The following is a 24,398-nucleotide window of genomic DNA, read 5'->3' as shown; positions in this document are numbered from 1 at the left end:
ATGAGCCTGAATTCATCCGGCCACATTTCAATAAGTCGTTGCATCACTGCTCCACGTCTACCTGCAGCTCTCAGTTTACATCACGTACAGACCGGATCCCATGCCCATTTTGGTGCAGTTGTTCTGAGCACGCAGCCTATTCAGAATAAGAAAAACTAAAAGCGAACCGAAGCTCAGCCTGATTGGGAACGAACTTTGGTTCACTTTAAGCGAGCCGAATGTTTCCAGTCTGAATACACCCTTCATCTACATCCAACAGCCTGCAGAGCCTGAAAACACTAGAAGAAAACGACCTTTCACCTCTCTTGGACCTTGCAGAGGACGGGTGAGATCGGTAGGAAACATGGGAACCTCCACTGGAGCTCTTGCGCCTCTGGTAGGTATGTTGCTGCTGACAGTGCACCTGAAAGGTTTCCGACTCCATGGAGGTCCCAGAGTTGAAGGACTTCATGGTGTTAGTGGAGCTTCTCCTCTTATGCGATAGGGGTGAAGAAGGTTCAGACTCTTTCTCCCTCACAGACTTCTCTTTCTCCTCATACTCAGATTCACTTTGTCGAGCGGCTTCCTTCCTCTCTTTGGGGTCATCTTCATCCCATAGACCGTGGCACTGGGAATACAAACGACAGGTGGCAGCTACAGAGACTGATGTTTGGAAGATTTTGGATTATAACCTATTCAAAATGAACTGGATGCATACACCACAACCAGTTCACTTCCCCAAAGTGCTTGCGTTTGGATGAACGAGTAGTATCAAATGACAGATAAGCCGCACAAGCGTGGACCACTATCCATGAACTTCCAACCCTGAAAAAACCCTCTACCTTTTTGCGGGGTTAGCAGACTTGAAGGCACTCATTCTCATCCCAGCTACCTGACTTTGGTTGGTATAAGCAAAAGAACCACATTATAAAGACGGCAACATAAAGAGGCAAAAATGAACACCCCTTTGAAAAAAATCCAGCGGCAGGAGGTTAAATGGAATCATTGATAAATGGTAGAATCCAACTCTTAATAAAAACACAGTCAGACCTTTTGAAAATAAGAACCCAGCTTCTGCTTTGTTTGCAGAGCGATTGATTTGACTCCAATTTTAATTCTCAAGAAATCTGAATACAAATCACTAATGTACATAGACACAGGTTCTAGGTGTCAAACATTTCATTTCACTGAGAACTTCAGGAATATTCTGTGCCCGTCTTCATGATTGTCTATGAATATTGAAAATACAATTCGTGTTTATTTGGTGGTCATGTATTGTGTTGTATTGTGTGACTGTGTGCACCTTCAGGATCGACCTGTGGAAGAACAGAGCCAGTAATTGGACCAGGTCATAGAGGACATAGCCATCTTTTTTCTCCACCCCGATGATGTTGGCAGGATAGTAAGGAGCATTTTTATATAGTCTGTAGTTCTTGCTGTGGGGGAAGAAGCCAAACTGGCAGAAGTACTTTATGACGATGGTGACCTGTTGGAGACATACGGTCAGAGTTACTTTACCTTGAGGAAGTAAGGACATCTTTAAAAAAAAGCAGTGTGGCATTCTCGTAACTGCTTGGAAAAAATAAAACTGCTTCCAGAGTAACATCAGAAAATAATATAGTTGGTGTTTATGATGTATAAGAACCCCACTATCTTAAGTCCGTGTCACACAGACACTAAATACATTTTGCGCTTATTGCACGGATGAAAATTGGTCATACATGAATATAAAGGGAAAAAATGAGAAAAGTTGTGGTCTACACTTGAAATTTTGACAGATGTATGATTATTGCACTGTTTGTATGCAATTAATTAGTGATTTGTGCGTCAATTACATCACTTGAATGTGATATGTGCGCCGTATACACAACATAAAAGTTACACATCAGAGTTTCATGCGTAGGAAGGCTGTTAGACATACGGTCATGAAAAGCTACAAATTTCTGTATGCGTCTCTCAAAAATCACGCACAATTTCAACAAATTTACGAAATATACAAATATAAACTACGTGAAATACGCATAAACTGCATAATTTTCAACTGAACAGCTAAAAACCGAATTCACCCGTCGGCCGAAACCTTCGTGGGGCATCTGCGCACATCGACGTATGAATTACGTATATCGCACATGTATCACGAAAAACCAAAATGTCACACCTGGAAAATGCGGACAATGTACGGAGTGGCTGTGTGTCACAGCCTTTAAGAAAGAAGGAGTAGATCACACCATAGACAACGTAGACAGCATGCTAAAAGGTAAGACCAAATCCAAATTCTTTGTTTGTGTTTAAGGGTGGCAATACTGGTAAAGGGCTCTATATCCGTCTGCTGCGAGGGTCTTCTGGGTCGCGCAGGAGAAACACATTTCATTTAAATAATGATTTTTTGTTTTTGCGTGACCTTTTACAGTTATAAAACCAATGTTATTATGTGTTATCTGAGCGCCGGCAGCTAACACGAACGTAGACGACCAGCGACTAACGATGACGTCATTGAATGCTAGTGTCATTTTCCACTTTGATTTTTTTCCAAAATCCACCAAGCGTGCCCATTTGTTTGTTTTTTTTGTCAGCTCAAAACTGCATTACGAAAATGATATAAAAAAAAAACGTTTTGATGTAATTTAGCAGCAATTATTGATTTTTGTTTATATCCCATAAAAAAACACCAGGATTTTTAAGAGACACGAGAAATCTTTCATAAACTAGGTTTATTTTCACATTATGCATGGTTAATAATTGTATTTGATTATATCAGAAGAGCCATGGGATTTCCTGAAAATGACCAAAAAGCAACAGCAATGGCTGTTTTCTTGAATTACTATGTCCTCCAGCACTTGCCATTAAATTCAGTAAGATACGTTGGTTTCACAGGATTTTAAAACAGAGGACAAAGGTTTCAAAACAAATACCTGCATTAACTGACCCTTTTTTTCCTGCCAAACGAATATTTAGATTCAAAAACTGAGAATAACACAAAATGATGATTAAAGAAGGTGCACGCTTAACTTTTTGATACTTTCGTGGACTAATGCTCAGGAACCTGTCTTTGAGAGACTCAAAGACTGGTGGCTGCAAGTTGAGATTTAAAACCAGGTAACAACATCAGTTTCACTTTAGGGCCGCTCAGTTTTTAACAGATATCTGCAAAAATTAGTAAACATGCCTGTGATTATAGGTTTATTCTTATTTTCTTTGTCAGGTGATCTATGCCTGTATTCTCTTCTTTTCTATAACTGAATAATTTGTTTGTGTTAAAGCTCGGACTTTGATCCTTTTTTTTATAAATAAATCATGATTTAATTATTTTTTTCTTGGTTAGCATCTCAAAGTACCTCAGTGTAGACGATAGCAGTCATCCAGTAGCGCTTGCTGGGCCGCGGCACCGACAGCATGGCCCACAGGAAGATGGTGACGGGAAGCACCAGACTTACACATGAGGCCGACACCATGTGGTTAATGATGATGACCAGGTAGCACACAAACTCAGAGTGCGCCACCAGCATGTTATAAAGAGCGTAGCTGAACTGCAGGATCAGAGGCTGGTTTTGGTAGAAATGATCCGACTGCTCCAGCTCCTCATCATAGAACATCCTGCCAAGACAAACAGGACATTCAAGCCTTTGTCACTTAACAGTCTATAGACACTTTGTGGAAGCATGTCAAAGCATTGCACGGCTATATATTCCAGCATCATGTTTGTTTTAGTTTTCTTAGAATTCCAACTGTTCTTCCATCTTTTAAATCTGCTAATTTATTTAGGGGTTACAGGGTTTCTGGAGTCTATCCCAGCCAGCTTTGCATTTCCTTCCTGGGCATGATCACGCCACGTTTAAGTTACTAGTCACTACATAGATAATTAAGGCCCAGTTTTAGCTGTCTTTTGTATTTCATTTTGTTATGTGTTAGTCGTGTTTTCCTCAGAGTCCTCAAGTTCTTGGAGCGTCTGTTATCCAGCTTCTGCATCCAGATTCTCCACAAACATTAATCATGTTAGTAAATAATGTTGCATTAAATGTAGGGGGAAAAATCCATCTGCTATTCCTGCTTGGTCCTGTTCAGGGTCATAGGGTTGCTGGAGCCAATCCCAGCTGCTTTAAGGTGAAGGTAAGGTTCCCACTGAACATGTCAGTAAAACATAATAAATAATGACATTTTCTAAATATTAATTTAGCCTTAAAAGGTTTAAAATAATAAAAATAAGAGCATTTTATAATATTAAGCAAGCTGGAAATTTATGAGAAAATGTAAAGCCAGGAATGTATCGTGATGTAACAACTGTTTTTGAGCAGATGCATATTTTTGTTATGAAGGTGTTTGAAAGTTTCAAAATGCTTCAAAATAAAAGTAAGGTATAAGAAAAATGTAGTTCAGAACCCCGCCCTCCTAAAAAAAAACCTTAAACAGTAAACTTAAAAAAATCTTTAAAAAAAAGAAGCAAAAATCAAAGAGAAATGAACTTTAAGGGGCAGATCAAGCATAGGTTAGGAACCTGACTGTTTTTTGATGCAGTAGAGGTGAATGCCTCCCAGCAGAGTTCAAGGTTCTTGCACTTACTTATTGAGCAGCAGCTCACTGGCTGTCAGCTCCGTGGTCATGGATGGTAGCATGATGTCTGATCTGCTGTCAGAGCGGCTGTCTGAGGTCATCAACAGGCGCCTCTTCCTGTACGTGTCACTTTCATCGTCACTGACATCCAGGCGGTCAAAGCTGACCGCCTTGCTGTAGCTGGGAGGTACGTCAATGTCAGAGGTTTTGGAGGCATCTGTATCCGGGGTGTAAAGGACGACTTCCTGACCCTCCGTCTCCATGAAGTCGTGCTGTCTGCCTCCGTCGTCACTATCACTGATGAAGACGTTCTCTCGTCCAGAAGGGGCAGAACCTGCCTCCTCTTCTTGATCCTTCTCCTCCAGCTTTGTGGAAGGACCCTCATCTGGGCTGAAGGACTCCCATGCAGCCTTCTCGTCTTCCTTATCCAGAGGAATCACTTCCTTATCCAGAGGAACCTCTTCCTCATCCAGAGGAACCTCTTGCTCCTGCAGCTCTTCCTCACCCACAAAGTCTTCCTGCCCTTCTTCCTCCTCTTCCTTTGCTGCCTCCTGCTCCTCGGTCTGTATGGGCTGTCCCTCACTCGCTGGTTCCCCCTCGGCACTGGGACTCTCGTCAAACTCTTGTGCCTCAAAGGAAACCTGTTTCTTGTTCTTGCTGAGCTCCTGCTCGTTGCCCTCTTCTTCTATGGTGTCTGCGGTGCCTTGTCTGGAGGAGAGAACCAGGCACTGGGTTGCTTCACTAAAAACCAAGCAGATTCAGACAGTTTATCGATCAGACACCTGAGAATTCGATGCTTTGGTAGAAGACACAGAATAAGAAGTTTCCAGTTATTGATCTTTGGATGATTCGAGCTGGATTTGTACTGGATGTATTAAAAAAACGGTGATAAACATGAAATGGATGTAAACATGCGCCAGTCATGACGTGTCAGGTGAGTGAAGCAGGCATGCACATGGACACCTGGATATGAAGCTGCCGCTGTCCAATGACGAATTGGACGTGTCCAGCCTGCTCATTTTTTTCAGCGTGGGCCTTGCACGCTCGCTGGTTTTGGGAATTCTCTCCAGAGGCCCGTCTATGTCCTCCAGGGTGGACTGACGGGAGAACAGGGTGGTGGCCTCAGTGAAGGCGCTGACAGGTGGTGAGAGTGACAAATGGGAGGGTCAGTTTGATGGGATGAGGGCACAGATGGGCAATGATTTTGGGTGACAGCAGAATTCAGTGCAGGCTGAAAAAAGCTGCTCTTAACAAAATTTAAAAAAAAAGATGCTGAAATAAAAAAAAAATGTCAATGGAAAAGCTCATATTTTAAAGGTTTTGGTCAATGTTATGAAAAGAAAAAATGAGCTAAAATAATTCAAAGCACATAATTAAACCTGGAAGAAAGGAATCTGTTAGATCCGTTAGATTTAAATTATGTTCCAAGCATAATAAAGACGTTCCCCTTGTTGATATTTTGGATCTTTTGATCAAATCAAAAATGATCCAACAGTGATAATCTTTTGAATATCAGTGTGTTTTCCAATAGAAACCAAATGCTAGGGCTGCACGATAGGAGAAAAACTCGCGATATGCGCTGTTGGTGATTAATATTGCGATAACGATATAATTTGCGGTATATAAACAAATAGCAAAACAACCAAAAACATCATTCCCATTTCACTGCAACAGTTTAAAAATTATACTCCAAATGATCCTTGTCGACATAGGAGGCTAACATCAAGCATAAAAGGGCTCATCTGATTGGTTTAACAATGTAAATGGGTCCTTCCGATTGGTCAAATGCATAAAGGGATTTATTTCATTTGTTCAACATTTCAAGCTGCCATGAGTTTGTTTTAGCATATTTAAGGTAACCATTTATTGCGATTTTCGCCGTCTTTTGCGGTATGCATATTGCACAGCTTGATGTCGCGATGAGGATAAATTTGCGGAATATTGTGCAGGCCAATACCACATGCCTTGAAGTGACTGAGCATAAATTAGAACTGTAATATCTCATGTCTTGTCCTTTTTTCACTGCTCACGGTTAAGTTGGGTGATGGTGTGAGGAAATATCTGGAATTTTTTGGAATTCTATCCTCGTGTTTTTTTCCCCCTCATTAATAAATAAACAGGGGAAAATCCTCTAAATCATCACACTGTCCTAAAGCAAAGCCCTCGTCCTCAGGCCCCGTGTACCTGGACATGCTGTCTCTGGAGGCCGTGGAGTCCTGGCTCTCCATGCGATAGCCTCCTCCACGCCTCTTACGTGCTTTTGTGGATCCAGAGGGAAGCTCGTCGTCGCTGAGCATATCCAGGCTGGCCTGCCTGGACATGTTCAGCCTCATGGCCTTCTTGTAGTAGACGTGGATGCTCTCTCTGGACGGCACGTTGCCCTGACGGAAGGTTCGGAATTAACTAGTGCCGTGCACTTCCTGCCGCTCAGACTCGTGTGGGACGTACCTTTTTAACCTCCCGCGTCAGCATGCAGCGCTCAATGCGCAGCACCGTGGAGATGTCGATGTACTCCCTGCACATGTCGTTCATCCACTTGGTGAAGCTCTCCACCGTGGTTTGGAAGAGCACCCAGGTGAACTTGATGATGTTAAAAACTCTTTTGATGATGTTGTCTGCAGAGGATGTGCAACAACAAACCCTTTCAGGACAGAGTTCTTTTAAAACCACTTCAGAGACCCAAAAAACAGAAAGCTAATTATAAGACACCCTTTCAGAAGTCTTCTAACTCCATGTGTCCCTATCCAAGATCTCATTTTAAGGACGAAATATCTTGAATGACTAGCCTGTAATAATTCCTTTCATTCATATTTTGATGTCTTAAAAATGGGAAAGGAGACCGACCTGGCCGATCCGGCTTCTTGTTCTCCTCTTCTTTTTCTTGCCCATCAGACAGCTCTCCCACCTCTATGGCCACATGACCCGCTGCAGAGCACAGCCACATCTGATCTTAGCCCTTCAAAAGCAAAATCAGCTACTTTTCTGGAACTACAACTGAGACTTGCCAAATAAACATCAGTTTCCTTGGTATAAATGCTACTTTAAAGCACGAGGGAGAACGTTTTTGTTTATTGTAAAATCAATGTGTCAACAGCAATATTATCTATAAGGTCTTAGTAAAGTTAGAGAGAATGCCGTTGTTTGATTGGATGGTATCTAAGCTTATTTTCACAGAGAAATATGTGGCAGAACATTACATTGTTCTGTCAGAAAAGTGATTGTTGGCAATTAAAATTTGATATAAAGCCCAGAAAAAGACATTGTTGAGAATAAAGTTTCAAAATAAAAGCATGAGAAAAGGGTGAAATCAGACTTCAAATTCAAAAATGTTGTACTAGTTTACATATTCATCTATATATTTTGGACACAGGGACGGCTGAAGATTAAGAAGTTTAACCTAATCCCAAGAAACACTGTAATTGTTAACATGACCAGAAATGATGCTCCTTCACATTAGGACCAGACTGTGCAGCTTTACAAACATGACATCAAATGTGAGAAATAATAAACTATTTCAGAAATGATGTGCAAACAAAGGTAAATACTATATATATATATATATATATATATATATATATATATATATATATATATATATATATATATATATATATATATATATATATATATATATATATATATATATATATATATATATATATATATATATATATATATATATATATATATATATATATATATATATATATATATATATATATATATATATATATATATATATATATATATATATATATATATATATATATATATATATATATATATATATATATATATATATATATATATATATATATATATATATATATATATATATATATATATATATATATATATATATATATATATATATATATATATATATATATATATATATATATATATATATATGTGTGTTTATTTTTTATTCCTACAACCAAAACAAAACAGACAAAAACTTACGTTTTTGCTTGTTTTTCTTTTGTCTGACTCTTCTGGTGTATTTTTTCCAGAACTTGCGTTTGTCTTTGCTGCGAGCCTTCAGAGCAGCTTTGGGGTCAGTGATCCAGGCCTGATACAGAAACTGCAGAACAGAGGAGACCCGGTCCATTTGTGGGAAAGAACGACACACACTGACAGGAAGATCACAAGACTGACCACAAGCGCTGAAGGCATTGAACACCAACGTTTACTTCATCTGATGATGACGCTTTTTTCTGGACACTTTACCTTTCCTTCCTTTTCTATTTCTTTCAACATAAAACTTAGTTGTATAATGCGGGAATATCATTTTACAAATACTATTTTTTTGCATTAAAAAGGTAAAAATAATTTCTTTAGACAAAATGTTAGTCTTCTAAAAAATGACTCTCCAAATACTATAAAGAACCTACTATATGAGATAACATTAAACAAATGAGATATAATCATAAGAATATATTGTTTATAGATCTAGAACATTAAGCAGATAGCAGTAAAGACTTCTTTCTGCATTTTTTTTTCTTTTTGAATTTCTAAGGTCTGAAGATGTGATCTTTGGACATGTATAAAAGGAAGGAAACCGTCAACTGTTGGTCCGTGCACGAAAAACAACATCTGATCATCTTTGAGAGTCACAAAAAGACAGGGAAAAGTCACTAAACATTTTCAAAGGAAATTTCATGCAAAGAAGTCAAAGCCAGTCTGTCCGTGCAGCATGAAAGCCCTGTCTGTCACTGTGGGCGAGATTTAAGCAAAAAAACAGATGCAAAGCTTCCCCTAGTGGCATGCGTCACACCTGAGCTGCAGAGAGGAGTGTTAGTGAAGGCGAGTACCTTTCCTGCTTTGATCAGATACTGCAGTACAGTTTTAGGGAGCTTAATGACAGACTTTGGTAAAGCCAGAACAGCTGTGACAAACTTTGCAATCGCTCGCTGAACATGAGGAGAGCAGAGACGGAGAGTGTTAGTCAAACATCAAACAGACAGCAGAGTTTACCTGAACAAAACAACACGGTTAGTTAGTTATTTACATGAAAACAAGGGATGCAAAGTGAAACCGCACTTTCGTGTGAAGTTAGTTTACGTGACAGAGTTATCTTTTAGAAACAGACTTAATAACAAGAAATCATTAAAAATAAAGTACCTACAAGAAAATCAAGAGGAACTGTTAAGATAAATTTAACAAAGTCATCAACACTTCAAAAACATACTGACAATAATGACTTCACAGTTAGGTACCCAAAAACCTTTCAAAATGTTTTCATTTTCTTTGTTTTCTATTAATTTCTCAACACATTTTAAATTAATCTATGTTTATCTTTGTTTCCTTGAAATGAACTAATTCCAATACAAAAATAGATGTTAAAAGTTCTTTTTTTTTTAAATTTGCTTTCACTCTCAGTTTATATTATTGTACATTTTAATTCATGCAAGAAAAACACATTATTTTCTTGATTATCCTTAGATTCTTTTTTTAAATAAACTTAAAAATATCTGTCACCTGTCAGCGTCTTCAGCTTTGATAAACTGATAAATTCCCTTCTAGATCATTGAGAAAGTTTTTTTTTTACAGAAATTTTTCTTATTCAATTCAGAATTCCACAACCTCAAATGTTTAACCAAATGCTACTTTCTTTAAACTTTTCTCTCAAACACAAAACACTGATCCACCTGAAATGCGGACTTCTTAGGTGTTTCCTCCTCTTTTTTCTCCTCCTCCTCCTCTTCCTCGCCGCTGTCAGTTTCAAATAGGTAGTAGTCTCCACTCCTAACCACTGGAGAACAGATGTTTCAGTGCTGTTACGGCAGTCACAGGCTGAACATTCATCGTTTTCATCCATTAAAAACAAAGATCAGACATGTTGTGCAGAGAAAAACAACAGCTAGTCGTTCTATGGTTACACAGTTGGAAATATGAGCAACACACAGCATTAAAACACAGCGCTCATTAAAAAACACAAGGAGTGTCTCCTGTTTCTGTGTGCAGAACGGCCTTTAAGCTCCTTTAAGTGAGTCCAGACTGCAGCAGTTAGGTGTCAGAAGCAATGGGGTAGACAAGGCTGACTTATGTCCTTGAACAGAACCGCAGTGGGCAGGGAATGAGGGAGGATGCTGGGAAATGATGAAACACCAAATGACAATGAGGGAAAATCATTTGAAAATGTTGTCTGGGGGTGGAGTAAAATGTGAGACATGAGCTCAAACCAAACAGGCAATTGTGGTCACAGAAATGCTGCTTTTTTGTCTTTTAAAAAGGCCTTTTTGGGGGACTTCAGAAACGATTACAGCTTTTAAAAATGTTACCTGCTTGGTGATCATGTCTGCAGGCAAAGAATGAACAAACTCTTTATTCTAGTACAAAGAATAAAGGCGGCTCAACTTCATTTCTTTGCTTCACAATCTGATGAGTGATTCTCAACTGAGGGCTCTTCAGGTGAGCCCAGCCATGAAGGCTCAAGCACACCTCCAGATGTTAATCATTTTCCTTCCACACTCACTTTCCTCATCTCTATTTAAGGCACCTTTTGCATCGACACTCAGATATTTTTTAAACTCAATTTTCCTCCTCACAAGGACCCTCAAATAGAGACACAAAATGATCAACATCTGGAAAGAGCAAATGTCTTTTATGATGGTGCCTTCAGAGCCCAGGGGCAGTATGGGAATCCTCAGCGTTCTGGTCAAGGACAAAAGGGCCAGTGAGAGTGGAGGAAGAGAAAAAAAGGGTTTGTGGGGTTTAACCTACTGGAAGCATGATCAACCCACGGCCTCCACCACTGCTTTTTTTTGGGCTTGGCTTTCGTTCGCTGTGCTCCTAAAATTTCACAAATACATCAATGCAACATTTCAGAAGAAAATCAATTCTCTGCAGTGATATTTCAGAAGCTGCTCTTTCAGCTGGAACAGTAACAATCTGACGTTCATTGTAATGAGGCTCAAGCTCACCTTCTTGAGCACCTAAAAACTGTTTCTGGTTTGTGACCAGAGTGAGTCGGGGTGGGATTGACCATACCATCATCGTCATCCTCCTCAGGCTGGACGACAGGCTGACCCTCTGCAGACTCCTGGGCCAGGCTCAGGATCTTATCCTTCCCTCGCTTAAACTTTTGCTGCCTCACTTTAATGCGCTCCATCCTGATTAGATCAGAGATGCGGTGAAGAGACATGAAGTATTGACAAACTGGAGCAGCTTAACAGACTCACTGCAAACGTCTCCAAGCTTCATATGGAAATTAGAGTATGTTATATTACAGTGAAGTGCTCATTAGAGAGACTAAGTGGAGACTATCTGATGTCATGAGTAGTTGCTGTGCTGAAGATTAGTAATAGAAACACATCGTTTCGATGTTGCATGAAACTCTAAGAGCTGGGATCTGGGGAACCAACAAACCCTGAACAAGTCAGGCTGAGAGAGGATTGCTGTCAGGAAGTCTAGGAAAAGGTTTTAAAAAAAAGACTATAAATAAGGGCAAAATAGTTCACTGATTTAGTGCTGCATTTCCTTATGTTAAGTTAAAGACGCACTCCAATGAAAATGGTGTTTTTCCAGTTTTAAAAGTGATCTAGTAACCTTTCCTCATAATGAAGGAGACATGTATCAAGCAAGTACTTCTACATGCAAATCATCGTGAATCAGGAGCAGACGAACAAATACAGTTTGAAAAAAATCGTATTTGAGACATAGAAGATACGCTGGGCGGGGCCACACTGCTCCGCCCCATTCTGATCATCCACCTGCAGACAAGCGGATCCGTGAACGTCTTTGTTTTCCTCGTCTGAGCTGGAATCTGGATTGGAACTGTACGACTGGATAGCTCCAGTCCTGCTCGCCATTTCTGTTGTACCGCTAATCTTAGCTTGGGGTTGCGAGGGGCTGTAATCTAGTGGGAGAGCGTGTGAACAAAGGATTGATGGGAAAAGAAGGCAGGCTTACTCTGTGCCAACAGTCCCGACCTCAACTAAGAGGTGAATTTCTAATAAACTCCTGCTTCTCTGCAGAAACTAGGTCCTAAGAAAACGACGTAGAAAACGGCATAACCATCATTATAAGATGTCTGGGAACGCTTTAAAAGAAGATCAAAAGATTATCACGGTGGGACTTTAGCTATTATTATTAACTATTAATGATCTATTCTTCTTTCTCTTTCGGCTTTTCGTATCAGGGGTCGCCACAGCGAATCATCCTTTTCCACCTCACTCTATCATGGACATCTTCTACCCTAACATTAGCCAACTTCATGTCCTCTGTTAAGACATCCATATATCTCCTCTTTGGCCGTCCTCTTGCCCTCCTGCCAGGCAGCTCCATCTCCAACATCCTTCTACCAATATATCCACTATCCCTCCTCTGAACGTGTCCAAACCATCTCAGTCTGGCTTCTCTGACTTTGTCGCTGACACAGGCAACATGAGCCGTCCCTCTGATGTACTCGTTCCTTATCCTGTCTAACCTGGTCACTCCTAAGGAGAACCTCAACATCTATAAATGATCAGTAGTTGGTTGTGTCTGTCTGGTTTAAAGGCGTGGCCATGTTTGCTGAACAGTTAGCATAAACACACAAGTTCATGTTCATCCACATCCATTTCCACTCCCCTTTTGCTGCCAAGATCAGCCAGTAATGATCAGTTTAGATAAAAACACAAGTAATATTTGCTTTTCATCAACAACAAGCGGCTGTTTTGATGTACAGTCACGCTTGTATGACAGTGTCTTCACTTGCAGAAGGTTTTCCTGAGAGAGCAGTCAGGGTATGACAAAAGCGAGACGTTTCTGAGGTAAACCTTCCTAGGATTTAATAGTTAGTTAAACATTAAATAAGTAACGCATAAACACAACAGTCTAAACACACAAAAACTGTTGAATATACAACAAAAACGTCTCTAGTCAAGAAGCAGACCCAACGAGCTCCAGATAGTAGGCTTTAGAAGTCAAAGTTTAGTCTCACTGTCTCTTAAGCTGCTCCACAGACTTGTGCTCCTCCTCCAGTCGGGCTTTTACTGCCTTCACTATGGTGGCCTGGAACAGCTCTGCCCCTCTAAAACACACAAACATGAAGCTCAGCGTACATGCAGTCATGCTGTGTTTTGTCTTTGACTTCATAATCGAGGTTCTGTTGGTCACCAACGTTATCTACAAACTGATATTTGACTTCCAGGGGTAAGTGTGCGTGTGCAGAAAGGCACCTGGAGGCGAGGACCTGCGAAGCTCGAATGTCTGCCACCACGTGAAGAAAGTAGTAGCTCATAAAGACCCGCCTCTGCAGCAGCAGGAAGGCGAAGCAGATGCTGTCCCAGATGATTCCCGCCTCATTCTTGGGAATGTCGCAGGTATCTGAAGAAGCTGGAGCACAGCAGATGATCAAATAGGTAACAGTCATGTCAAGAAGATCCCATCAGTTTCCTTTATTTATTTTCTAACCAATTTATAATCGCAAATAGATTTTTTTTAATATGTGCACTTTTATTTTACTGTCTTTTTCCCTTTTAAAAATTGGTTGAAACAAACCAAACAATCACTCAGTCAAAACAACATAGTGAGCAAAACAATAAAACAAAATTCAGTTCATGCAATCCAGTGACATTTTGGTGGTAAAAGAGTTTATTTCTTAACCTTTCTGGAGTCACTGCAATCAAACCACGAACGAAAAACATTTTTTCGTAACTTTGATTTGTCCATCAAGGAGTTATATCAGCTAGAGTCGCTGCGATGCGACTCACACATGCAAAGTTGGACGCTATGTTGGAAAGGGGCAAATGCCGGCTCACTGCTGTGCTACAATTAATAATAATAATAATACATTTTATTTAAAAGCGCCTTTCAAAACACCCAAGGTCACTGTACAAAGTTAGAGGTAAAACACAATAAAATCACAACTTTTTAAAAACAATAAATAAATTGGATTCATTAGTAAAATCAGCTGACAGAGAATGAGAAATTGTGTTCCGGAAATGCAAGCTTAAACAGATATGTTTTGAGTCTGGATTTAAAGATCAGAAAGGAGTCAGTGTTACGGAGGTCTGGGGGGAGAGAGTTCCAGAGTTGGGGAGCAGAGCGACTGAAGGCACGGCTCCCCATGGTAACCATACGGGCCGGAGGGACAGAGAGCTGAAGGGAGGAAGAAGATCGAAGAGAGCGAGAGGGAGTGTTAACATGGAGGAGATTAGAGAGATAGGAGGGAGCCAGGCTATGGAGGGCTTTGAAAGTGTAGAGAAGGAGCTTGAACTTAATCCTAAAGGCTACTGGAAGCCACTGCAACTGCTGGAGAACGGGAGTGATGTGATGGAAGGAGGGGGTTCTGGTGATGATGCGGGCAGCTGAATTCTGGACCAACTGAAGCTTATTTAGAGTTTTGTTGGGAAGACCAAAGAGAAGAGCATTACAATAGTCCAGACGAGAAGTGACCAGACTATGAACTAAAATGGAGGCGGAGTGGATGGTGAGGGAGGGGCGGAGTCGATTAATATTGCGTGGATGAAAGTAGGCTGACCGAGTAATGCTATTGATGTGGGATTGAAATGACTAGTACTATCAAGGATGACACCCAGACTCTTTACTTGAGGGGAGGGGAAAACTGGAGAGGAATCGATGGAAAGGGTTAAATTAGAAACTTTGGAAAGGGTGGATTTGGAACCTACGAGGAGTAATTCGGTTTTATCACTGTTAAGTTTGAGGAAGTTTAGGGTGAACCAGGTTTTTATTTCAGACAGGCAGGAGGTGAGGGAGGCAGGTGGAATAGAAGAGTTGGGTTTACTGGACAGATAGAGCTGAGTGTCATCCGCGAAACATTGAAAATCAATATTGAATTTACGAAATATATTGCCAAGGGGTAGCAGGTAGGTAATGAAGAGGAGGGGACCAAGAACAGAACCTTGAGGAACACCAGATGAAATGAGTGAGGGTTGGGATTTAAAAGAATTCAGTTGAATAAACTGAGTGCGGCTTGAAAAATAAGAATGAAACCAGCGGAGGGGGGTGGACTCGATACCGAGGGCTGATTTGCACAATTGCACAGAGGTGGAAAAACAAGGAGGTGACTTTTCACAAGTAAATTATTACCGTCAGCTAATAAAGTAGAATATTCCAGGAAGATCTATGTGAGTTTATTTTTTGAGTAGTGAACATTTAGGCTGATCTAGTAGTGATGATTGTGATGTCAACACAAATCAAGCTTTTTTAAAGTCAATGGTAGCGTAAGACTTTAAACTATTTCCACGTTTTTTGGCAGGACCTCCTATCTTTTTAGTTATTTTGAAGGATGACCTTAGTATTTTTATGTGTGTTCAACCTCAGAACTGACAAGGCGATCCGGTGCATTACTTAGCAGAGGGAAAGACATAAGGATTTCCTCGGCAGTGGGAAGCGAAAAAGGAAGAGCCCAGCGCAGACTCCGCGACTGGTTGGTGGACGAGGGGACATGTGACGTACGGAACTGTGCTCGGGGTTGCGCGAGTGCCTAAGTTCTTCTGATACAGGCTAGGTTTTACAGCGCCCTCCACCAACACCTGATCACGCCACGGCCATGGACAGAAGTGCTCACTGCGCCATCTCTACCGAACTGGCTGTCAACTAATTTTAAAATTGGTCCAAATTGAACCACGGTCATTTGACTGTATCCTCCAAATCCGTTTATTGCCCTTTCCGATATGGTGTCAATCTTTACGTACACAGGACAATGGTAACAGGCTACCGTAGCGTCTCTAGCCTACGCAATTCATTGGATGGTGTGGCAGTAGCTAAAATTCTGAAGACGTGACTGACAGGCAGCGACATTCCTTATGTCATCATAAGAGAGGGAAACCAGTCAGGGTTTTAGTGGATACATTTATGAAACTTTTCATGTGACTGTTTGGGCCAAAGTCCCCTTTTTAATTCTTCACACTAAACTTTGGAGACTAAACTTTCGCCATGGAGACTCTTGTGAGAACAGGGGCCTTTGAATTAGGAAAAAAAAAAATCTCCCATGTTAATACATTTATATATATAAACTGTGACAACAATCTTGTCATGCATCCTGTTGTTTGGGGGCGTCATATGTCAAAGAACTCACCAAGCTTTATGACGTAACCCTTGATGGTGCATGACAGACTGAAGAGCTGGATCAGCCAGCAGTTATTCTCCATCAGAGAGTCGATGTAGCCACAAGCCAGGATCTATGTTCAAAACCTTCTCATTAACTCTGAAACTCCACAAAATAAATACTCTGAATATCAGTAGATGTTCAAACATCACTCACTGATAAAATGTTCTTCATAGTGATGACAAAGATGTTGTATGCGATCAGGAAGTCCCAGTAGTGGAGGATTTTTTTGATCGGCTTCAAAAGTAGCTCGCCCCCAAACAGCAGGAAGTAGAAACAGGCCACCAGGTAGCCCATGCAGAAGATGCTGATCCGTGTTGTTCCAGTGATGAAGATGATGGTGAGGACAAACCAGAACAAGTAGCTGAACATGATGACCTTCAGCATGTCCAGGTAGGATCTGAGGATAAATAGCACAGGGATAAATTGTTTCCAGACTTCATTAGAGTCATCTGGAAACTGAAAAGGTGACACAGTTTAACTTCTGAAGGACTGTTGGAATTTACACTTCTCGCAAGAAGTTAGGGATATTGTTATTTACATGATTTTATTTAACCTGGTGGAAAAACCCATTAACATCAGGATCTCTTTTTTAAGGGTGACCTGGCCAAGAGGTTTTTAGACTGTGTTATTTTACAGCTGAATTACAACTGAATGAGCTCTGGTTGTCCCTGCGTTCCCTGGACTCTATAAATTCGTATAAAAAATAATTGAAAACTGTTTTCTTTTTTAAAAGCATTTTAACTGAAACTGTTTTTATTTGGGCTTGGGATGATTGTTTCACTTTTTATCTTTTATGTTTTTTTGTATGTATTTATTTATATTTTAACCTGTAAAGGCACCTGTCTGTGAAAGGTGCTATAGAAATAAAATTACTTACTTATTTTTTCTCCTTTCTAATCAAACATGCCCAGGTTTGACTCAAAAAAAGACGATTATCCCAACCTTTAAAATGAATGTTTTACTCCATGTTCCTTTGATGGGCGGTCGCATGTTTGTCACAGGAGGTAGTATAAAATCAAAGCTACATTGCAGTTTGTCTGGTTGCTGTGTGCACACGCTCTCATCAATCAGCCTGAGTGTATCACTTAGTGTCCGGCACCGGTAAGCGTCTGATCGATGCATGGGAAGTGGATCTGTAACCTGATGCTGTCACTCAGCACAGGTACACCGCTCTGTGTCCTGCGTGTGTTTAGCATGTTAAAAGCATGAGGATAGATCCTGTGTTCGCATGTTAGACAACATTAATGTGACGTGGAAACAAAGGGTTTGTTTAATGGCCAATAGACCCGAGCAGCGGCTCCAGGAAGCAGCTCTGATGAAGAGGCTTTGGCTGGCATGTGGGGCTGATGGGCCCAAACAGCTGAGAGTCCTTCTTCATCAGTGAGAGAAAATAACTTTTCCATATTTAAAAGCTATTTATTGAGTTAGAGTAGAGGGCAAAAGTGTCTGAGTTGCAGAGTGACGGACACGGACAGAGTGTTCTTGTTGATTATGGATTTCTCCTCCACCTCGAATCTGTAACCCGATCCCAGAGAGAAGCGATGGAATAAGTGCAGCGCTGCTGCAGCCCAAACAGACGCTCTCTGCCTCTACTCAGGCTTGTTGATGGACACAGAGTGCGTTAATAAAAGACCTGTCCACTCTCTGCATCAAAACACTGGAATGTGAAGAGTAGATAATCAATGTGAGGATGCTTCTCCCTTCCTTGACTTGGTTTCTCAAAATCCTGTTTCTCAAGTCATATTTCAGATCTAATTTAAATATCGACTGAATCCAAGACTTCAAAACGATGTATCCCGTTTCATTAAGTTATGGGCTGGTGGTGCCGGCTGGTTTGGTCTAAAACAAGACATATGTGCAGTCGATCTTTAGATCTATTTTCAAAATGTTCCCAGTGGGTTTTTTTTATTATTATGACTATGCCATTTTTAGGTAAAATCCAAAAAAATCTGTCGTTTTCTAGGACATAGTTTCTGCAGAGCAGCAGGAGTTTAGCAGAAATTTGCCTGAGTTGTGGCTTGGACCACTGGTATGAAGCAACCTTTCCGTTGCAAGCATAGCAGGGACCTTGTGGTTCGCCGAGTATATTTTTTATGTCACAAATACGATCTTTTCCAAAATGCGTTTTTTTTGCCTGCATCTGAATCTCAACAATTTGAATAAATACCGGTACTCAGAAATGCAATTTTTAGCTTAATTTTCTTAATATTTGTCCTCCATTATCAGAAAAAAAGCACAAGAACACGTCTTTAATGATGGAATTTAAACAGTATGTGCCACCTCTCTACTTCTATACAGAAACACGCTTTACTAATCAAGTATTACCTTCATCTTCATCTCTTCTGTGCACCAGAACACTAAGAATAAATTAGTTATGGATTCGAACAATGCTGCACACTGCAACAGCAGAATAGATTCTCCCCAGAATCTGTGAAGTCACCTGGTCTGATAGTTTAAGCCCTCATCTATGAATCATTTAGGTCGTCTACTAGCTGCCCCTTTTGGGGTGAGGGTGTACGGTGGGAGTTTGTGGCTTCAGTTCTTTTGTTCGGTCGTCTTGATTTCTGACGCACCGCTGCCTTGTTCCAGCTACCTTTTCCTTTGGTGTATTAAATGTACGGATATGTAAGATCTCTTCTCGTAACTTATTTTACAATCATGTTTGTCATACCTTTCAGTAAATATGATTTTCAAAATTATAAACAGATTTTTTATTAGCAGCTAAGTGGGCTTCCTGCCTTTGACTAATATGGTTCCTATGAATTGTCTGAAGCCTACATTGAGTAGAAAATGTGCTTCTGGAAACTTTTTTGGCACTTCAAAATGAGTCCAAAAGTAAGAGCCTACCGGTAAATGTGTCTTAGACTTTAGAAGTAAAGTCATTAAAGGTGTGAACGGTTAATCGTGAGTGAAAGTGAAAAGAACAAAGTTAATTCCCCCCAAAACTTAACAACTGTTTTATCTCATCCAGACCAGAGGCCCCAAAAACTGAAGACCTGAATAATATCATTTTCCATGCACCTTTAAATATTCACATTAAAAGCTCAAATATTCAATTGAATAGTTTTCATAGCTGTCTGGGGGCATATGAAGGTCTGGCTTTAATGCCATCTTCTCGTATCGTTAAACATAACTTTTGTTGTTCACTTTCCCTCCTTTTCATTTTAGGGAGGTGCAGTCCTTACTAACTGTAGACCAGCTAAACGATAAAACCACAGTGACAGCTCTTATAAATGACTCTGGTTTAAAAAAAAACTACAGCATTTTTATTTTCAATTAAAAACAGCCAGTAACAGCCAACAGTTTGGAACATCTCCTGGTGTAGCGAAAATGAAGCAGCAGTACCTGCAGTGGATGAAGTCGGGCACGGGGTTGTGAACACTGAAGGAGGCTGCATCCAAGTCTCTGCAGATCTCCACATTATCGCCAGCTATGAGGCGGACCGCCGCCTTGTTCTCGTCCTCAAAGACCTGCCTCTGCATCGAGGCACAGAGCAGCAACATGAAGTCGTCTGAGAGCAGGAGACAGCAAGATCAATGTGCATCCCAAACCCATCTGTACTGATTTCACCAGTTCTGCTTCAGTAGAGTACAAGGTCTTGACATGCAAATGAACACTGACGCCACAGGATGAAATAAATCAAAAAAGTTTGGCAGAAAGTTTTAAAAACATGAATGTTTGTAGAGTGGGTGGCTGTCGGTCTGTTTGTGGCTCTGTCATGGACTGGTAACCTGTCCAGGGTGTAGCTTTCACAAAAACACAGCTGTGATTGACTCCAGTAAATATCAATGAGGTTTTGCTAAAACCAAGACTTTTAAATATAAACAGCAGAAGAAACACAACGTCAAATTTTGTCCTCAAAGAGATAACACAACTCTTTTTACTACATTTCTAACACAGGTCGTAAAGTCTATTAGTTCTTTTAAAAAAAACAACAGATTTTCTACAGTTTCCTGCTACATTAAACAACTTACAGATGAGAAACAGCGGATCAGGCTTCTTGTAGAAATCGGGGATGTAGAGCCACTTGATCACGTTGGAGTCTGTGGTGAAGCTCCAGGGATAGTCTGAAAGAGAGATATTATAATCAAACATGCATATAAACAACATAAAAATGTCAGGTCTTATTTGTGTAGCGCATAAAAAGACAGGAACCGCACTGGGAGCGGAACAACAGCTTTTATGAGATGTGCTTTTCTGACGGTAGGATGTTGAAATGAAATCGTAAAACAACCGATGGCCTCAGTCTACCTCGAACGGAGACATCTATGGTTTACACAGTCATTTTCAGAGTGATTGCATTTTAATTCAGCACTGTAATTTATAAGTAACTCCTTCTGAGTTATAGAGCCTCAACACAACTTTAAAAAGTGACCTGACTTCTTATTTTCCTTTGGGTTTTTCCCTTTATGTGTCGCTACAGCCAATCATCTTCCTCTATCTAACTCTGTCTTCTGCATCCTCTCCTCTAACAGCAGCTACCTTCATGTCTTTCCATTAATGTATCCAGAAACCTCCTCTTTGGTCTTCCTCTAGACCTCTTGCCTGGCAACCTTTAGACTCGGCATCCTTCTACGATATATTCACCGTCTCTCCTCTGTACATGTCCGAACCATCTCAGTCTGACTTAATCTCCAGAACCTCTAACATGTGCTGTCCCTCTGATGTCCTCAGTCCCCATTCCCATCCTGGTCCCTCCCAGAGAGAACCTCAGCATCTTCATCTCTGGCACCTCCAGCTCTTCTTCCTGTCTTTTCCTTGGTACCACTGTCTCTAGGCCCAACATGTTGTAGGAAACTGTGGTGAAAGCACCTTTTCTTTAATTTTGGTTGACACCCATCTATCACACCTGACACTTTCCTCCCCAAAATCCAACCTGCCTGCACTAGCTTCTTCACTTTTTCCACAGTCTCCATTACTCTGGACTTTTGAACCTAGATACTTCAAATCCTCCACCTTCTTTTATCTCTTTTCCCTGTAACCTCACTCTTCCACTTGGGTTCCTCACATTCACACACATGTACTCCATCTTGCTGAGACTAACTTCATTCCTTTCCTTTTCAGGACAAGTCTCTACTTCTCTAGCTTCTCCTCCACTTGTTTCCTGCTACAAAACACAATACCGTCGACAAACATAATTGTCCATGGTGATTTTAACCTCATCTGTCAGCCTGTCCATTATCACTGCAAACAGGAAGGGGCTCAGAGCTGATCTCTGATGTAATCCCACCTCCACCTTGAACTCCTCTGTCACCCCTACAGCACACCTCACCACTGTCTTACAGCCCTCATACATGTCCTACACTGCTCTAACATACTTCTCTGTCACTCCAGACTTTGTTCTACAATACCACAGTTCTTCTCTGGGCACCCTGTCATAAGGTTTTCTCCAAATCTACAGAGACACCATGTAAAAAGTGGCCTGACTACAGCTTTTAAATGACTGATCTTTGAAGATAAACATAATTTCCATAATGGAAAATTATGGTGTATGGAACAGATTTGACCAATTCAGTTTTAGAATGGTTGTAATTACTAAAATATACTCCTATCAAAACATTTTAATGCATCCCAAACATAATAATAATAATGATAATAATGGATTGGATTTATCTGCGCTTTTCAAGACACACCCAAAGCGCTTACATTGTGTCCATTATTCATTCACTCCTCATTCATACTTGGTGATGGTAGCTACTGTTGTAGCCATAGCTGCCCTGGGGCAGACTGACAGAGGCGTGGCTGCCATTTCGCGCCTACGGCCCCTCTGACCATCACCGGGAACATTCATGCACGTTCACACACCAGTGGAGCCACACTGGAGGCAGGGAGGGTGAAGTGTCTTGCCCAAGGACACAACGACATTTTGGCTGGTGGGAGCGGGGATCGAACTGCTAACCCTTCGGTCATTGGACGACCCGCTCAACCACCTGAGCCACTGTCGCCCCCAAATAAGCATAAGCATGACAGCTGCAACTAAAAGTCATTTAAAGAGCATTACAAAGACCTAAGACATTTCCATTAATGTCAACTCAAATAAATGTTTGTGTTTGAGTCTCTGAACCACCTCCTCACCTCACCCAAAATTGGTTCAGTTTTTAATGGTAAATGTCATTCTACACGGACCATCTAACCTACACACACAGGGTACTGCAGAGTCAGAGAAGGAGATTCTGGTTTGAAATCTAGAGAGCTGAACCTAACCATATCTAAATCCTTAATCAGACAGTTTCTTGTCCAACCTACACATGGGGGGCACTGCAGGGTCACCTGCATACCCTCTTCGTGCCAACCAAAAGACTCTTAAACACTTTACTAGCAGCTGCTGGTACTTGGAGAATGATGGCATTGGAAGCATGACCAAGTCCCAATGACCATTGCCACACAACTGACTGTGCAAAGCAGTACCCCTCCCAAAAACGATCGCCATGGTCTGAGCCAGAGGGCAGGAATGGACACCAACAGGACACAAACATTTCAAAAGGATGCGTTCTCACAGCTTTGATGGCAATAATATACGAATCGTTTACAGTTCTGCTTTGTGTTGCTCTATTTGACGGTTTCAGAGACTTGAGAGTCCATGGACACAGAGCACAGACTGTTTAATAAGATCATAGAGAGTGAGAAGTTATCTAAAGAATGGAGAAGAGCTGAAAATGTTGATGTTCTCTGTGGGAGAGACCAGGATGGACAAGGTAAAGCATTAACCCATCAGATTCCTCATTTTATATTATTCAGGTTAGATATTTTTGGAGATAATTGCAGGGAGGCGGATGGAGATGGTTTGGACACATCGAGAGGAGAAAAAGTGATGATGTTAGGAAAAGGATGCTGAGGCTGGAGCTACCATGAAAAGGTCCTAGAGGAATACCAAAGAGGAGGTTCATGGATGTAGTGAAGGAGGAAATGTAGCTGGATGTAATGATGGAAGAGTATGGAGAGGAGAGGGCTAGATGAGGCAGAGGGGTCACTTCTAAAGGGAGCAGCCGAAAGACGAATAAGAAGAAGCTTTCCAAGTACATGACCTTGCACACCTCTAATTGACTAAATTTTGGTTTGTTCAAACACAAACCTTTACAGGCTGCAGGTGGGATCCCGATGCACACAAAGTACTGGAAAGTCAGCATACAAGCCAGGAAGAAGCAGTACTTGGACCAAATCTCTGCAATAGCTTTCCTTCTGCGTCGATACATGACAGCGATCAAAGCAAAGGCGTGAAGCATGGCGTAGAAGTCCATACGCTGCCCAATCACATTGACCACCAACAGAAGGCATGTCTAAAAGAAAAGACATGACACAAAACAGTGCTAGCTACACATTGCTCAGAACCTCATGATGACATTTTTTAAAAATACTACAATGGACTTTGAACCTCAAGTCCAAACTTATAGAAGAAATAGTTGATGAAGTATTTGATGAAGTAGGTAATGCCCATGTCCAGATGCTGGCGAGTGATGTCATGGAAGATGATTGGTGCAGCAGGAGGCGACAGCTTGTTCCTTAGTCTGAAGTACAGCTGATGGCGGTAGATAGTAACCTCAAATGCCAACAAAGCCAGCATCAAGAGGTTATTCTGCATAGATAGTAAGAGAAAAACATTTTAAATGTATTCAACTTTTAATGATTAAAACTTTTAATAATTATGGCATGTTATTTAGATAGATGGATAACTTTATTAATCCCCAAGGGCAATTCGGTTAAAACAGTTGTCCAGCAAGAACAGATAAAAGACATGACAGTTAAAAACCGTATGCGAACAATAAATAAAATGTATAAAATAAAATAATAAATTAATTTAAAGGTGATTATG

General features: G+C 40.7%; 1 protein-coding gene across 12 annotated transcripts in view; it reads right to left on the bottom strand.

Moving 5' to 3' along the window:
• The window catches only part of piezo2b (piezo-type mechanosensitive ion channel component 2b), a 105,660-nt gene that overhangs the window by 12,236 nt on the left and 69,026 nt on the right, over positions 1-24,398 (bottom strand). For 4 of the 12 annotated variants that reach the window (XM_078935294.1, XM_023964911.2, XM_078935295.1 and 1 more), the window contains 21 exons: positions 23,961-24,161; positions 23,661-23,865; positions 20,563-20,655; positions 19,934-20,099; positions 16,742-16,985; positions 16,556-16,658; positions 13,692-13,848; positions 13,454-13,543; positions 11,521-11,642; positions 11,254-11,322; positions 10,179-10,282; positions 9,342-9,440; positions 8,491-8,611; positions 7,372-7,452; positions 6,976-7,142; positions 6,712-6,908; positions 5,491-5,661; positions 4,537-5,268; positions 3,315-3,573; positions 1,283-1,465; positions 301-607 (listed from right to left, as the gene is read on the bottom strand). In XM_078935294.1, the coding sequence (XP_078791420.1) occupies positions 301-607; positions 1,283-1,465; positions 3,315-3,573; positions 4,537-5,268; positions 5,491-5,661; positions 6,712-6,908; positions 6,976-7,142; positions 7,372-7,452; positions 8,491-8,611; positions 9,342-9,440; positions 10,179-10,282; positions 11,254-11,322; positions 11,521-11,642; positions 13,454-13,543; positions 13,692-13,848; positions 16,556-16,658; positions 16,742-16,985; positions 19,934-20,099; positions 20,563-20,655; positions 23,661-23,865; positions 23,961-24,161 (3,871 nt within the window). The remainder of the gene's footprint in view (positions 1-300; positions 608-1,282; positions 1,466-3,314; positions 3,574-4,536; positions 5,269-5,490; positions 5,662-6,711; positions 6,909-6,975; positions 7,143-7,371; positions 7,453-8,490; positions 8,612-9,341; positions 9,441-10,178; positions 10,283-11,253; positions 11,323-11,520; positions 11,643-13,453; positions 13,544-13,691; positions 13,849-16,555; positions 16,659-16,741; positions 16,986-19,933; positions 20,100-20,562; positions 20,656-23,660; positions 23,866-23,960; positions 24,162-24,398) is intronic. The other 8 variants (XM_078935298.1, XM_023964913.2, XM_078935301.1 and 5 more) reach the window with 5 other exon arrangements.

This window comes from Oryzias latipes, chromosome 17, assembly GCF_053564925.1.
Source record: "Oryzias latipes strain Hd-rR chromosome 17, Olatipes_Hd-rR_3.1".
NCBI lineage: Eukaryota > Metazoa > Chordata > Actinopteri > Beloniformes > Adrianichthyidae > Oryzias > Oryzias latipes.
This window is presented reverse-complemented; position numbering and strand designations above follow the sequence as displayed.